The sequence below is a fragment of the Solanum pennellii genome, chromosome 1, assembly GCF_001406875.1.
Source record: "Solanum pennellii chromosome 1, SPENNV200".
In the NCBI taxonomy this organism is placed as follows: Eukaryota; Viridiplantae; Streptophyta; class Magnoliopsida; order Solanales; family Solanaceae; genus Solanum; species Solanum pennellii.
Genome location: NC_028637.1, coordinates 107849969 through 107865434, shown reverse-complemented (window position 1 = coordinate 107865434; position 15466 = coordinate 107849969). Strand labels below are relative to the sequence as shown.

The 15466-nt window shown below is 29.2% G+C and overlaps 1 protein-coding gene and 1 long non-coding RNA gene across 2 annotated transcripts; both read left to right on the top strand.

The window, feature by feature from the left end:
* The first annotated feature begins 6416 nt into the window (after nt 1-6416).
* On the top strand, nt 6417-6954 carry LOC114074214. Its single transcript, XR_003574658.1, has 3 exons — nt 6417-6521; nt 6628-6683; nt 6765-6954. It is a non-coding gene; the product is annotated as an uncharacterized LOC114074214 (long non-coding RNA).
* A 1896-nt stretch (nt 6955-8850) lies between these two features.
* On the top strand, nt 8851-15411 carry LOC107006547 (protein DETOXIFICATION 46, chloroplastic). Its single transcript, XM_015205074.2, has 14 exons — nt 8851-9471; nt 9610-9704; nt 9859-9967; nt 10171-10226; nt 10726-10781; nt 12132-12270; nt 12397-12534; nt 12614-12682; nt 12786-12896; nt 13554-13682; nt 13968-14045; nt 14684-14755; nt 14894-14956; nt 15040-15411. Exons 1-14 carry the CDS (start codon nt 9018-9020, stop codon nt 15139-15141), a joined length of 1671 nt encoding a protein of 556 aa, XP_015060560.1. The 5' UTR covers nt 8851-9017; the 3' UTR covers nt 15142-15411.
* The last annotated feature ends 55 nt before the right edge of the window (nt 15412-15466 follow it).

Sequence of the window (15466 nt, the reverse complement as noted above, 5' to 3'; positions counted from 1 at the left end):
GTAAAAATATTTTATATTTGGACAATAAATTTAAAAAGCGCTTTTAAGTAATAGTTAGTATTTGATATGAAAATTAAAATTAAAATGCCTCTACTTGTATTTTTCCCGAGAATATTTCTTTTAAAAAATTATTCTTAAAGTATTATTTTTAGCTTTTGAAAAATATTTTATCATAATTTCACATAAACACTTATGTTCTCCTACCTTTCAGAAAAAGCTTATCTAAACAGGAACACTTTTTTTTCCATATATTTAATGTTGTAATTAAATGCACTATGGGTCCACTCCAATCTCTATAAATTTCAACATGTGATAAATTGAGTTTATCAACGAGTGGATCTGCGAACGCCAGTTTTTCACAATGAGACAATTTTGATTAAATACTCTTTTTTGTCCAGCAACATTTTTTAATGGTTAACCATGACTTAAAATTATTATATTATGTGAAATTATTCTGGTTATGATAGTTTTGTGTCTGGGAAAGATTTGCATCATTTAGGAATTTTCTTCTAGATAACCAGTAAATTCAAATTGGGCGTTTGGTCATAAGAATTAGAATAAGAAATGAATATTTCAAAATTGAAATAAGAGTTAGAGTTGTGTTTGTTGTACTTTTTGTAATAAATATTTTAAATTTGAATGTACTTTTTAAAAAATTTAAAGTGGTTGAAACATAAAATATAATTTATATAAGTAAAAAAATAAATAGAGGGTAAAGAAAATTTACATAATTGAAAAAGAAAACGTATAAGTGAAAAAAGTAAAAATAGGGTTTTAGTATTTTTTTAAATACAACTTCTTTGTTATATTTTCTAAACAAACAAAAATTGTTTTAACATATATTATTTTAACAAATATAATCAATAAAATATACACTTTCTTCGTAAGGGTAAGGTCATGCATTGTACTCCACTCAAGGAAAATTTAATATAAGGTGTAATTTGACTAATATAACTTTATTATAGCAAGAATATTAAAATTTAACATAACTTTTCAATTGAACAAAATAAAATAATTTTTTGAGTATAGAATTGAAAAAAAATAACTAATTATTTTTTAATTATTTAAATTTACAATTAATCTTAAACATTTAATTTTAATATACCCTTCAAATAATTATAAACAAAAAAAATAATAATTAGATAATGAATCTCAAAATAAATTTACCCTCAAATCAAATAAGCCTTGAACAAATTATGTACTTTTGATTCTTCTAGAACTATGATCAGATAAAGATTTATCGAACAGAACAATCACTTAGAAGTTACGTAATTTTGATTGTTCTAGAAACATAAATTGGATAAATACTATCAGCATTCAATGCACATTAAATTAGTAATTTTGTACTTAAAAGTCAAATAAAATAATAGTAATTATTAACATAGTAAATTAATTATTTTATTCTTAATAATTATAAAATGAATATTAAAAATTTAAAATTTTCAATTTTTTTTAACTTTTTTAAAATAATGAATTAGAATACAATAAATAAAAATAAATTATTATTTTTTATTTTGTTAAAATAAATAATTAATTAAAGATAATTAAAAAACAGAGGAAATACTTATCTGTTAACCAATGCTAAAGAAAAGATATTTGCATGAAAATAGTGTGCGTTTAACTTTTGCTCTTAGTTCGATAGATGCAAGGTCTATCATGCTTAGAATGATGTGATTTCGTCTTTGGTGATATATTTATTTACTTTAAAAAAATTATGCGGTCTTTTTGCATAAATTTATTAGTTGAATATTAATTATTTTAAGTAGGCATAGTTGCAAAAATACCTCCAGGAATAGGATATAGAAATTATAATCATGTCCATAATTGAAATATCAAAATCCCAATTGTCCTCCTCTTCAAATTTCTTTATTTGCGTTATAGGTACTCGCTTTAAGCTTTCGTCATAAATGATAATGATGTTATTTATTATACCGAAAAGTATGGTGAAATAAAACATGTATATTTATTTTTAATTTAAAAAAATAAATTTTTAATTATCAAATATAAAAATCTTTGATAAAGAGCAGTTTATGGATGTTAATCAAACGTTAAAATTTTAAATTAGTCAAGTCAATTATTTTTAATTATCATAAGATTATTTTTTGGAAAAAGGGTCTGATATACCCCTCAACTTTGTCATTTAGAGCTGATACCCCTCGTTATAAAAGTGACTCATATATACCCCTACTTGTAAACAAATGGCTCACATATACCCTTTTCCTCTAACGGAAATGAAAAAAATAATAATTTTAATCTAAAATTTTATTTTATTTTTCTAAAAAATATAGTCTCATATAAAATCCTCGTCAAATATATTTTTTTTGACTTTTTTTTGTTTCAATGACTAATTTATAATTATTATTTTGATAATCAAATTTATTTATGTTTCACTAATATTCTTGTAAAACTTATTGTAGATGACCAAATTTTTTCTTCGAATACGAAATTAAATTACAATACACACAAAAAAAATAGTTTAAATTTTTTTTCTTTAAACTAAGGAATGAAAGAAAAAAACAAAATAAGAATAAGAAACTCAAATAATTATAATAAAAGAAGTCAAAAAATAATTTTTGTATGAAAAGAATTAAAATATACCTTGAACTTTGATAGAAGAATCATATATACCCCTAAATAATTTTTTTTTAAAAAAAATTAGAAGTAACAAATATAAATTTTAAACTAATTTTTTAACTTCCGTTAAATGAAGGGTATATGTGAGTCATTTTGTAACGGCAGGGGTATATGTGTTGTATAACGGTAAGGGCATATATGAGCCACTTTTATAACGAGGAGTATATCAGCTTTTAGAAAAAAAGCTATCAAAACCACTTCTTGTGGCCCATGACCCACTGCACGTGGAACGACTATTAACACACGGGCAAATAACTTGGGCCAATTGTTAAGGGGCCGTTTGGCAGATAGATACATTAGAAAATGTAGTGTACATTTAACTCCGTATATTATTATTCTCTCAGTTTCACAAAAAATAATCTGATTTGACTTGATATAGAGTTTAAGAATAAAAAAAAACTTTTGAATCTTGTGGTTCTAAATTAAAGTTAGGTCAAATGTATAAAATTGTCTTTTGATCTTGTGGCCTTAAACATGCCACGTGAAAAGCTAAAATTAAAATGTTATTAAAAAAAAAGAGGTCATTTTTTTTTACATACTAAAAGGAAAGAAGGTCATTTTTTTTAAAACGAAGAAAGTAATATTTATTTGATAAAATTTTTAATTTATGTAATATGCAAAAAATTTAAAAAAAATTATGATATTAGTAAAGCCATGAAATTTTAAATTATAATGCATGCATTTGCATGTATAAAGATATAATTATCGCTCAAAACTTTTTTCATATTTCTTTTACCATATTTGAGGAAAATTAGTTAAGTTGGATAATTTTGTTAGTTTTTATAAATTAGAAGATATAAACCATACTTTAAAAAATACATGTAAAATTCAACTATTCTTTTTGTAAAAATTATGAACCAATCATAATTTCAATTTTGACAATTTTAAAAAAAAAAGGTAACTTTTGTTATTTTTCAGAAATTTGTATACTTGAAAGAAAATATCCATTTAACAGATTCAAATTAAAATATTCAAACAAAATTTTAATTTTAACCTAAATTCAGATTATGTTCAAACTGTAAGTCACATAGCTCGTAATTAAATGGTAGCCACCCACAAGGCCATTAAAATAATATAGGAAAAATGGTAACTTGATTTATTATTTGTCCTGAACTAGGGGAGTTAAAACTCATTTGGTCCCACGTGTGAATTTTTATCGTATCTTTTAAAATTATTTTTTTAATATCTGATCTCTCAATCTATAAAAAAAAAATCCAAGATTTAAATTGGCATTATTGTTCAATAATTTTAGTTTTAGTATTAGAGCCTGTTTGGCTCAGCTTAAAAGCTGGTCAAACTGACTTAAAAGCTGGTTTTTGACTTATTTAGCTGTTTGACAATACTCAAAATAACTTATTTTAAGTTAAAAAAACTTATTTTAAGCCAAAAGTTAAAAGCTGGGGTAGGGGTGCTTTTTTTTTTTTAGCTTATAAGTTGTTTTAAGTTGACCACATTTTTATCTTTTTGCCCTTAATATTCTTATACAATCTCCAAATTACCCACATAACCCTAACATCTCTTTCTTTCATTTTTCCCTTTTCACGTTTGGCATAGCAACTTCAGCACTTTTATCCAAACGCATAACTGCTTAATTTAAAAATAAGTTTCATCACTTTCAAAAGTACTTTTTTAAAGCTGCTTTTATTAAGCCCATCCAAACGGGCCCTTATTATACAATCAATAAAGACATTGATGATAAGACTTTTTAAGGGGTCTGTGTTTAAGTAGATAAGCCATCAAGCATGGCATTTGGACAATGTTTTTAAAATGAAAAGAGTCTTGAGATGAATTATTTAATATCATTATTATTATTAATGTGATATTCTGGTTATCATGCAATATTTAACGCAACTTGACTATGTTGTGGAGTGGTTATCATGCAATGTTTAACATAATTTGACTAGATTTTTGGAGGAATCAACTATCTTTCATGCGTCTAGATATTGAATAATCCTATATTGGGACACTAACCCTTCCAATTTTGCTGATTGAGGTCCCGTGTTTCAAGATTTTGAATCATTCGAATTCACTTTAAAAAAGTACTTTAAAAATAAAAAAAATAAGAGTTTAAACTAAATGAATTTTAAATTAAAAAATAAAAAGTAGGGAAAACCTATTTTTGGTTTTGACTTATTTAAATTTGTTTTAAGTCATTTTTTACCTTATTAAAGACTTCCTAACTTATTTAAATCATTTTTGACTTATTTTAAATTATTTTTTATATTATTAAAAACTAACTTAAAAATAAATTTAAACAACTTTTAAGCTAATCCAAACACTCTCTCAATCTTTTTCCTTCTGACATTAGAAAATCACTCTTATAGTAGGAGTTTTACTATGTCTCAACTTCTCTTTATTAAGAAAATAGGTTATCTACTATAATAAAATTAATTATCATAAAAACAAAAATTTATAATATAGTTGGACCAAATTTAATAAATAAAGTTCGATAAAGGGTCATTTAAAAGTTAATTAACATCATGCATATACTAATTATTACAGATTAATTCTACGAGTATCATCGTTTTAGTTATTCAGAAATATCTATATGAGAACTAATTGTGCGAATGCATGGCTTGGTTATTGATTATATGTTGAGATTTTTATACTTTTTTTTAAATAATCAAACAATATAAAACAATGTATACATTTATGTTAATTTTAATTCTTGAATGACTACCCCTCTAGAAAAAAAATCCACCTTGTTCATATCATCCTTCCTTACTAGCTACCACTAGGATTTCATTTTTTTTCCCTCAGGTACTCATTTCATGGTATTAATTAATTAAAATTCAATCTACTTGATTCGATTTTTATCTTGGACAAAAATAACACAAATCTCACTAGTCAAGAGTAAATTGATTTATGTCATGTAAATTTTCAACAATTATTAATTTTACCATAATTCGGCTTACAAAATACAAGTTCATGTATCTTAATGCACAAGAGACATGCATCAATCATACACAGTGCCAAAATTATATGTAATTTGTTCTATATACATTTGTATCTAAGTAGACTTACATGTATTTGACTCTCTCGTTTACCTCTCTCTTATTTTGCTCGCCTCTCTCTCTTTTTGTATTTGCATTTCAAAATGTATATGATATTCCAGATACACATATCTAATGTAATTTGCATGTATCTAGAATACTCAGACTCTCTGGGGCTTGCCTCCCTCAATCTGTCGTCATTTCCCTCCTTTCTCACTCTCCTCTTCCTATGAATATGTGTTCCAGAGTATAATGTAATAGCAAAAATATATATATCTAAATATATCTGATTTGAAGTATTAATTTAATGAGACAATATGTAATTTTTTTGAACCATAGAAAAAATTAGTAAACATAATAAAAAATGTCTGTGTAATTAAATAATCTTTCCAAAAATTTTTTATAGCCAATATTCAAGTAGCTCTAAATGTATTGTACTGGGACTCCCGTACAAACTACGTATGAATTGGCCCAAAAAAAAAATATTTTGGGTTGGACCAGCCCATGCTATGCGCCTAACACTATTTTGTAGGGGCAAGTGCAAAGTTGTGTATGTTTCCCTATTTCGGCATAAATTCGTAAACTAGTAAAAAATCTTAACATAATTATTAAAAATATTCATATTTTATAAATATTAGTAAAAATATCAACATTTTAGTAAATATTGTGTATCTTAATTTAGACTCTATTTTATCTCACCTTAATTATATCTTTTCCGACTCATTCTCTATCATATGTTCTTTTTTTTTAAAAAAAAAAATATTTTCTCTCACACTAATTTCCCTTTTTCAATTCTTCTTCATCTTTCAATTCTCACTTCTCTTTTCCGTTCTTTTTCTTCAGAAATTGGGAAGTATATCTCTAAAGATATTCATAACAATCCTTTTGATTAAGGTATGCATCTTCATTCAATTTTTAGGTTTGTTTACTATTTTTTTTGTTTAAATTTTTCATAAATTTTATTCGTAGTTGAGTATTAAATCGACTTACTTTTGTTTAGGGTTTGAAAATCATAAAATCACTCTCTAATGGTCAAATCTAAGAGGATTACAAGAGGTATGCAACTTAATCAATAATTTTCTAGCGATTTTTCATCTTTTAATATATACGTTACTCAAGAAATAACAAAAAATGTAGGATCCACTGCTAAAATAACGGAAGAAAGATGATCAAAGAGTTGGTGTTTGCATCTTTTTGTATCACTACTAATAAAAGTAAAAAAACAAATTGGGTGTAAAAGATTTCGAAAACTTGTTGAAGACCACGTTGAGGAAGAAAAATTTTCTATTAGTTTGTTTTGCATTTATAGTTCTTTTTTAGAATTTGGTATTCCTTCTCAATTTGTATTCAAATCATTATGTATGCTATCAATATTGTATTTATTAAAAATCTCATGTTGCATAGATTATAAATCTTGTATTTGTCCTAAATTTGTATGCATACTAAAGGTATGTCAGATAGCTATGTATTTTATTTATAGGAAGAACAAGTTTCGATTAGTTTATTTTGTTTTTATAGTTTTTTTTTTCAAATGAATTCTTTCTCGATTCGTATTCAAACTACTATCTATGTTATTAACATTTGTATTCATTTAAAATCTCATGTTGCATAATTTATTAATCTTGTTTGTTCCTAATTATATTCATCTCAAAGGTTAAGCCAACTAGTTATGTATTTTATTTAAGAATGATAGAAACAAATATTCTCGTATTCTTTTTCAATTTTATATTTCATTCTCACTTTTCCGTCATATTTTTTTGTAGTTTATACATCATTATATAAAATACAATATAAAAACTAGAATGAATATAAATACAAATGGTGGTATACATATTGGTATGAATACAATTTAAGCTAGGATACAAAATTTTGAAACATAAAATAAATACACCGTGAGAAAAGTATGTCAAATAATAGATAAAACTATAGGTGTACAAGTTTCTAAATTAGAAAAATTTAAATTTAATAGATAAAACTATAAAGTATTATCATAAAGTTTCATAACAATAATTAGTGTAAATTGGATATCGAATTTTTTAATTTCGTGATTTTTATAACAATAATTGGTGAAAATTGGATATCAAAAATTTTATAGATGTGATACTTCTTTAATCCGTGATTTTCATAACAATAGTTAGTGAAAATTGGATATTTATCTTGATAAATAAAAGTGTTTAGGAACAAAAAATATTAAATTGGATATTAAATTTTTTTTAGAACAATGGTAAAAGACGTGTTTTTTTAGAACATGGTAAAAAAGAAGAAAGAGATTGAAGTGAATGTATTTTGATAAATTGTAGATGAGATTTTTAAGGATTGGAAAAAATTCTCTCTCCTAAATTCCTCCGATCTATTATATAAAAATTGTATTTTTTTAAATAAAAACAAATAATAAAACATAAGTAAGATACATAACAAACTAAAATTTTGACATTTTACTAGAAAATATTGCTACTTAGCCCTCTTAAATGTTAAATATTCACATTCCGAAAATTTTTCCTTTTTTTATTTATATTTTTTTAAATCAATATGAGTGAACCTATAAAGCGATGGGATATTACATGTTAATCTGCAGATTTATTACTATTTATTATGTTAATTTTATATGATTTTATAAGAAAATAAAATTTCCTTTTAATATTATGATACTAAATTGAAAGATAGGTAGAATCAAGTAAATAATTTGGTTGACTATATCGGTTATTTTTATCGGAAAGTTTTGTTTACTGTGTCTATGCCCGCCATAAATTTAAGAAGTATGTTCTGTTTCATTGAAGAGATATATAGCATTTCAAGTTTATTAAGGAGTAAGTACGAGGCTAACTAGGTTGAATTTATTTGTACAAAAGAATTAACTTTTTTCTTCACGAGGGATTTCATTCACTAGCTATCTGCAAAATCAATATATAATACTAACTAGTAAGTACATTATTAATTCCTGTTTGTATACTGTTGAAGCCATTACTATTTGCCTTGTGATTGTTTACATTTATAATTTACTTAATTGTTTTGTATGAAAAGATATTTTTTAATCCTAAAAATGGTTATTTTGAAGCATTTATCTCAATTTTGTGATGATCTGATTACGTTATAGGGTTGGAGGAGACTTAAAATTTATGAGTATATCAATTTAAAAATAGACAAGTAATTAAAGACGGAAGGAGTTTGAATAATGAGTGTCAAAATTATAAATATTCAAAAGCACCACACAAAATTGGATATTTGTGGACTTTCGGCCGTTTGGCAGGACAGTTAGGGAAACGCAAAGTATATTCGAAGGAGGCGCCAATTTTCAAGTGGCTCAGAAAACTTTCTATTTACGGCCATAATTTTCCCCCTGTTTTTTTTTTCAATCTGTTCAATCAAGCACCGAAATCTTCATCCCTAATAATGAATCTTGAAACCCTAACTTGTAAATCTCAAATTATTCCGATAGAAATCCCTAAATTCAATTTGAATTTCCATGTTGATTTTTCTTCCACGCGTCGCCGAACTTGTCGGGTAACATCATTGACCCGAATCCACAATCACCGGAAGCGAATAATCACTGCTTGTGTAAATCATAGCCAAGAGGTTCCAGTGAATCTAGAGAACTCTCATTCGAATTTGAATTCATGTACCAATAATGAAGAACAAGTAGAGGTAACAATTCGAGAAGAAATTCCAGTGGTAGATTCTAATGCTAAAGGAGAATTTTCCGGCAATGAGAGCATTTGGGCTCAAGTGGTGGAGATTGTAAAGTTTTCAGGGCCAGCAGTTGGTCTATGGTTATGTGGACCTTTGATGAGTCTCATTGACACTGCAGTAATCGGTCAAGGAAGTTCTATTGAACTTGCCGCTCTAGGTAGAGTCTTCCCATTTCTGGATGTCCAAAATATTTGTCACAGTTGTACTTTTATACATTTTCCATATAAAGTGGGATGGGTTGAATATAATGTTGTTTAAATGTTCAGTGATTTAGCTCGATTTTTGTAATTGGCAGGTCCAGGAACAGTGTTTTGTGATAACACTAGTTATGTTTTTATGTTCCTTTCAATTGCCACTTCAAATTTAGTTGCTACTGCATTGGCCAAACAGGTATGCTTGGTTGAAATTCTTGTTATCATTTAACCGTATCTGCTTTCCCCAAATATTAGGAGCTAGGCAGTTATCCTGAGCCCATATATCAATATATAGTTGTCGTTATTTTCTGTTTACTCTTGCATTCTGAGTATCAAGGATTATGGTGCAGGATAAAGATGAAGTTCAACATCAGATATCTATATTGCTCTTCATTGGGTTGGCCTGTGGTATTGTGATGCTTATCTTTACAAGATTGTTTGGTACTTGGGGCATTACTGGTAAGCATCTCATTCTTTTTTTGAATGTGGATTTATCAATCATTCAATATGTATACTATTTGAAATGCCCTCTTCTTCCTTCAGTATATTTTATGAACAACTGATGGTATATTTGTCTTACTTTCAGCTTTCACAGGGGCAAACAATATCTTCCTTCAGTATATTTTATGAACAACTGATGGTAAAATTTGTCTTACTTTCAGCTTTCACAGGGGCAAACAATATGGAAATAATAAATGCAGCAAATACTTATGTCCAGGTTATTATGCTATTGATTATTAGTGCATGTTCTGCTGGATAGTAAGAGATTTCCAATAGAAAATGGATATATGTATTGTGTTTATCTTTCAAGAGGTATCCTGACTTATCTAGAGCCCGTAGATTCTAAAATAATGTTAGTTTTGAATGTTACATTGTTTCGTATAGCTTTTAGATGACTCATGTTTGAATATCCAGCTAACTGAAACAAGTAAGTAATTTCTGGTAATGGACAAGGAAAAAAGTCCTAGGAGCTTGGAAGTTGTAAGCAAATTGTATATCTGAACTTCTTATAGCTGATCTTCAAAGTGGGGTTTCATCCATCCTAGTTCAAACTTGCAGGACAGTGAGTCATTTGTTATACTTCCTGAACTCATATGCTATAGCAGCGATAATAATATTTGGCTGAAAGTTATATTGTTTTGGATGATCAAGTAAAATCCACTTGTGCTTGGTTACCTGAGAAAACTTCATCTGAATAGAATATCTTTTCGTGATAGATTCGAGGATTGGCATGGCCTGCCATGCTTGTTGGTTGGGTTGCCCAAAGTGCAAGGTACCATCTACCGGCTGATACTCTAACTTGTATAGCATTATGTAATCAGTGTGCTTTTAGATAATTTGTATTTTAATTTAGTTAACTGAGTGATCTATAGAGTTGTATAGGTAGCAATCTATTATGTTTCTTCTTCATAGTTGCCGTGATTCTTTACAAGAACCACTAACATATGCATTTAGTTCCTATGGCTACAATTTGTCAATGTTCTTTCTCTTGTCTGCACAATGTCCTGTTTCATGTTGTTCTGGCCACGGAATTCCAAGCCTCAACTCTATCTCTCAGCATATTTCATCCTCCTCTTCCTGTTGTGCTTTTCTCATTGATGCAAGTTCTCTCCCTACGTCTGATCAGACTCCGCTAAACTGATTAGTTCACTTTTATTTTCTTTATATGAAAGAGTAGCACCCTTAGCGGAATGAGGAGTTGCTCAAATGGTAAGCACCCTCCACCTCCAATCACTAGGTTGTGTGGTCGAGTCACTAAGGCAGCAGAAAAGGTGGGAGCTCCTAGGGAGTGGTAAAAAAAGATTGCTAGAAACAAAACAAAATAGAAATGTTGGTGAATATTAACACACCTTCAGAACTCTTAGTAGATGATGAAGATAAGCACAGTTTTTTAATAATGAAGATGAAACAATTATTATAAGTCCCATTAGCTTATTACCCTATTGAGATGGAAGGTCCATGAGGCTTAGAGCAAAATGCGAGAAGTGAAGCGCTCAACTTACGAGAAATTAGAAAATACCTAGTATATGTGAATTTTATACTATAATAGTAAATTGATATTAAAACTAGTTGCAGCATCCAATATACAAAGATTCTGACATTAGTCCAACTCTTCAAAATTGAGATTCAAAGTGCCAAGCACTTCTCATTTGTATCATTGTTTGAGCTACACTTTTCTCTGAAGCACATGGGTGCACCTGCGAAGGGATAACTCCTTGCTTCACATCAAATGATGCAGTTTTGACTTTTAATAGTACTGGTCGGGAGAGATTTGAGCATGATTGTCTTTGCTTGACATTTCCTTGATTAATATGAATTTGTTCCAATTGACTATCATTCCTGATACTATTTTTTCTTTTACTTTAATGAAGTCTTGATGATGAAGCTTCTTAAAGAAAGAAACTACACTTATGGATAATTGTCAATACTGAAATTTATTAATGTTTTTCGTCCAGTATTTATATGTTTGAAATGTGCAATACTTGTCAATCTTTTGAGCTTTAAATCTGAAAACTGTATGACTTTCTGCTGGTGTTTTTCGGGGTCAAGTGCATTGGTCAGCTGTTTATGATTTGCTGGTGGTGGTTTTGTATTAATATAGTTCTTGTTAATGGATATACAGTTTAGGCATGAAAGATTCATGGGGACCTTTAAAGGCTTTGGCAGTTGCCACGGCTATTAATGGCATTGGCGACATAGTCTTATGCAGATTCTTTGGGTATGGTATAGCTGGAGCAGCATGGGCAACAATGGTGTCCCAAGTACGCCAAATTGCCTTCCCTTCCTCTAAATGAATTTGATCTCTTCAACTCTCTGTTTGTCTCCCTTCCTCTCTCCATTTTCATACTCTTCATGGTAATATTCCTTGCTTACAAGCAATATTTTAGGTTGTTGCAGCTTATATGATGATTGCAGCCCTGAGCAAGAAAGGGTATAATGGTTTTGCCTTATCTGTTCCATCATTTGATGAAGTTCTACAGATTTTCACACTTGCAGCACCTGTGTTCTTAACAATGATGTCCAAGGTTTGTTTGACTCAACTGCATTTTCGTCCTTTATGAAAGTAGTTAATATGTTATGTATCTGATAGATCTTGAACTCCAGGTGGCATTCTACTCTCTACTTGTCTACTATGCCACATCAATGGGCACAAACACTGCTGCTGCACATCAGGTTAGTTTATGTGGACTAATGTTATACATGTATTTTCTTTTTGCATCTTTCTAATGTAACGGTTAGATGGATACTAACACTGACGTATTACTAACCTTATTAGGTCATGCTACAACTATTCAGCATATTTGCAGTATGGGGTGAGCCTCTCTCTCAAACAGCGCAGTCATTTATGCCTGAATTGTTATATGGAGTGAATCGGAACTTGTCGAAGGTCATAAATTTATTTATGTAAAACTTACAGTATCCTGTATTTTTCTTATTACCACTTCCAAGCTTGAAAAGCATAAAATTTCCATTATCCGTGTGTTCGGTATGGAAGAAAACATTTATTTTTCTATGTTTGGTTGGTCAAAATGTTTGGAAAATATTCTTTAGGAAAAAAGTTCCATAAAAATAAGGAAAATGGAAGTAGGGAAAACAAATTATATAAGTGGCATTCTAAGTTTATTGTCTCCTCTACACCCACCCACCCAATCCCCTAACCCCATCACTTGACAATCCCACCCCCACTCCCCATCCCATCTCGCCTCCATAGTGATTTGCTACATAACATATAAATGCTCTTTGGATAATTCTTGCTTGCTTACCAAACACTAGAAAATTAGTAAGAAACCCATTTGTTTTCCAAGAAAACATTTTCTAGGAAATTATTTTCTAGGGAAACAATTTCCTTCATACCAAACACACTAACATATTTGTATAAACCTCTTCCTTGAGGAAAGCCTCGACATCCATGAAACTTTGACTGTGATGTCCATGTAAACTGTTGTTTCTGTTCATACTTTATCCCCTGATCGACAACTTTAGAGTTGTGTTCCAGGCATTTTTCTTTGATAGGATATTCTAAAAGTTGAACACTGTGAATCAGGCCCGGATGCTGCTGAAGTCCCTTTTGATCATTGGAGCATCAAATGGTTTAATACTGGGATCTGCTGGAGTGTCAATATCATGGTTTTCCCCCCAAATGTTTTCATCTGATCCTTTGGTCATACAAGAGGTTACTTGCGTATAATATTTGTCTTTTTATATCTTCTGACTTTTCAATTTAGATGAAGTTAGCGATGACACATCTTTTGGTCATGAGAATATTAATCCTCTCCACACCCTCTTTTTTTTTTAATTGTAATTTTGCTACTTGGAGCAAGCAGAAAATATGAAGAAAGAAACACTGCATAAAATAAAAACAATGCAAAGGGAGCTGTGTGAACCAAATAAAGATTTTATGTCAATGAAAATAGTTTTTTTCTGATATACTGATTGTTCTCACCTTCTGTTGGTGCAGATGCACAAAGTACTGCTGCAATTATTTCTAACTCTCTGGGTGTCGCCATGTGTTCATAGTCTTGAAGGAACCTTGTTGGTACAGTTTCATACTAACTTTAAATTATCTTTTGATAATTGTAGATAATTTGGTTGGTTCAGGTTTTTTATCTGAAAGTTCTGTTATATTGTTAACGTCTGCCATAAATTTAAGGAGTATGCTTTGTTTCTTTGGAAATTTTTTTTATACCATTTCAAGTGTATTAAGGGGTAAATACGTAGGAGGGGCTAACTAGGTTGTTTTTATTTGCACTAGCAATTAGCTTTTTCCTTCATGAGGATTTCATTTATTAACTATAAATCAATATGTAGTAACTAGTAAGTTCATCATTAATTCCTACTAGAAAATAGTCCGAAAATCATCTAATTGATTAATCCAAAAATCCATAGTGAATTTTTACCATAAGGATGTGTAGTATGGTAAGTTGTGTTTTAGTTTCTTAGGAAAAAGAGCAGCAGAGCTACCTTCCGTTTCTTTTCCTTTTTCTTGTAGACGTTCAGCACCTACCCAAGAATACTTCCATCTTGTATAATGTTGAAGCCATTACCATTTGCCTTGTGATTCTTTACAGTTACTTCTATTGTTATTGTATGATAAATATATTTTTAATCTTAATTATTCTAGTTATGGTTTTTGAAGCCACATCTCAAGTCATTGATTATCTGATTACTTTTTAGGCTGGAAGAGACTTAAAATTTATCAGTATATCAATGACGACCATATTTGGTTTAGCTTCACTTCTCGTCATGGTAAGTCATTCCATTTATTCCAATAATTTAGTTTGCAAACTAAATCTTTTTTTTTTATCCTTGCTCACGAAACTATATTTCTCAAATCTTTTTTTGATAAATAGAATATTACTCACTAATTATTTTGATCTCAAACAGCTCTTCAGCAGTAAAGGATTTGGTTTGTCGGGGTGCTGGTTTGCTCTAGTAGCATTCCAATGGGTAAATTCATTTGAGCCTTTCTACTCTTTGTTTGCTAAAACTGGCTCATGTTGTTTCCATTTTAACTTTCCTTTTCTTTCCAGACACGATTTTTGGTAGCTCTACGGCGACTCACTTTGGCGGATGGCATACTTTATTTGGAAGGCTCAGTTCATGATGAGTTACAAAAGCTGAAAGCTACGTAGGGGTTTAATATGCCCCAGACAAAAGTGTCCACACAGAAAAAATGTTTTTCGTTGATGATCCAATAAACATCAGGGGCTGCAGTGCTTAATCATCATAATTCAAATGTTGTTGTTACTTGTCAATATCAAGTTATTTAATCCACCATGTATCATAACTCAAATGAGTTGAGAACAAATTATTATTTACTTAATTTATATTCGTAGCCCTATTGTAATACTTTTTAGGTATTGTAACATTCCTGAAAGCATTATTATGGTTTGTACAGCCAAGTCCTGAGTTACCAATCTGCTTATTAATATGCTGTGCAGTATTTGACATATAATT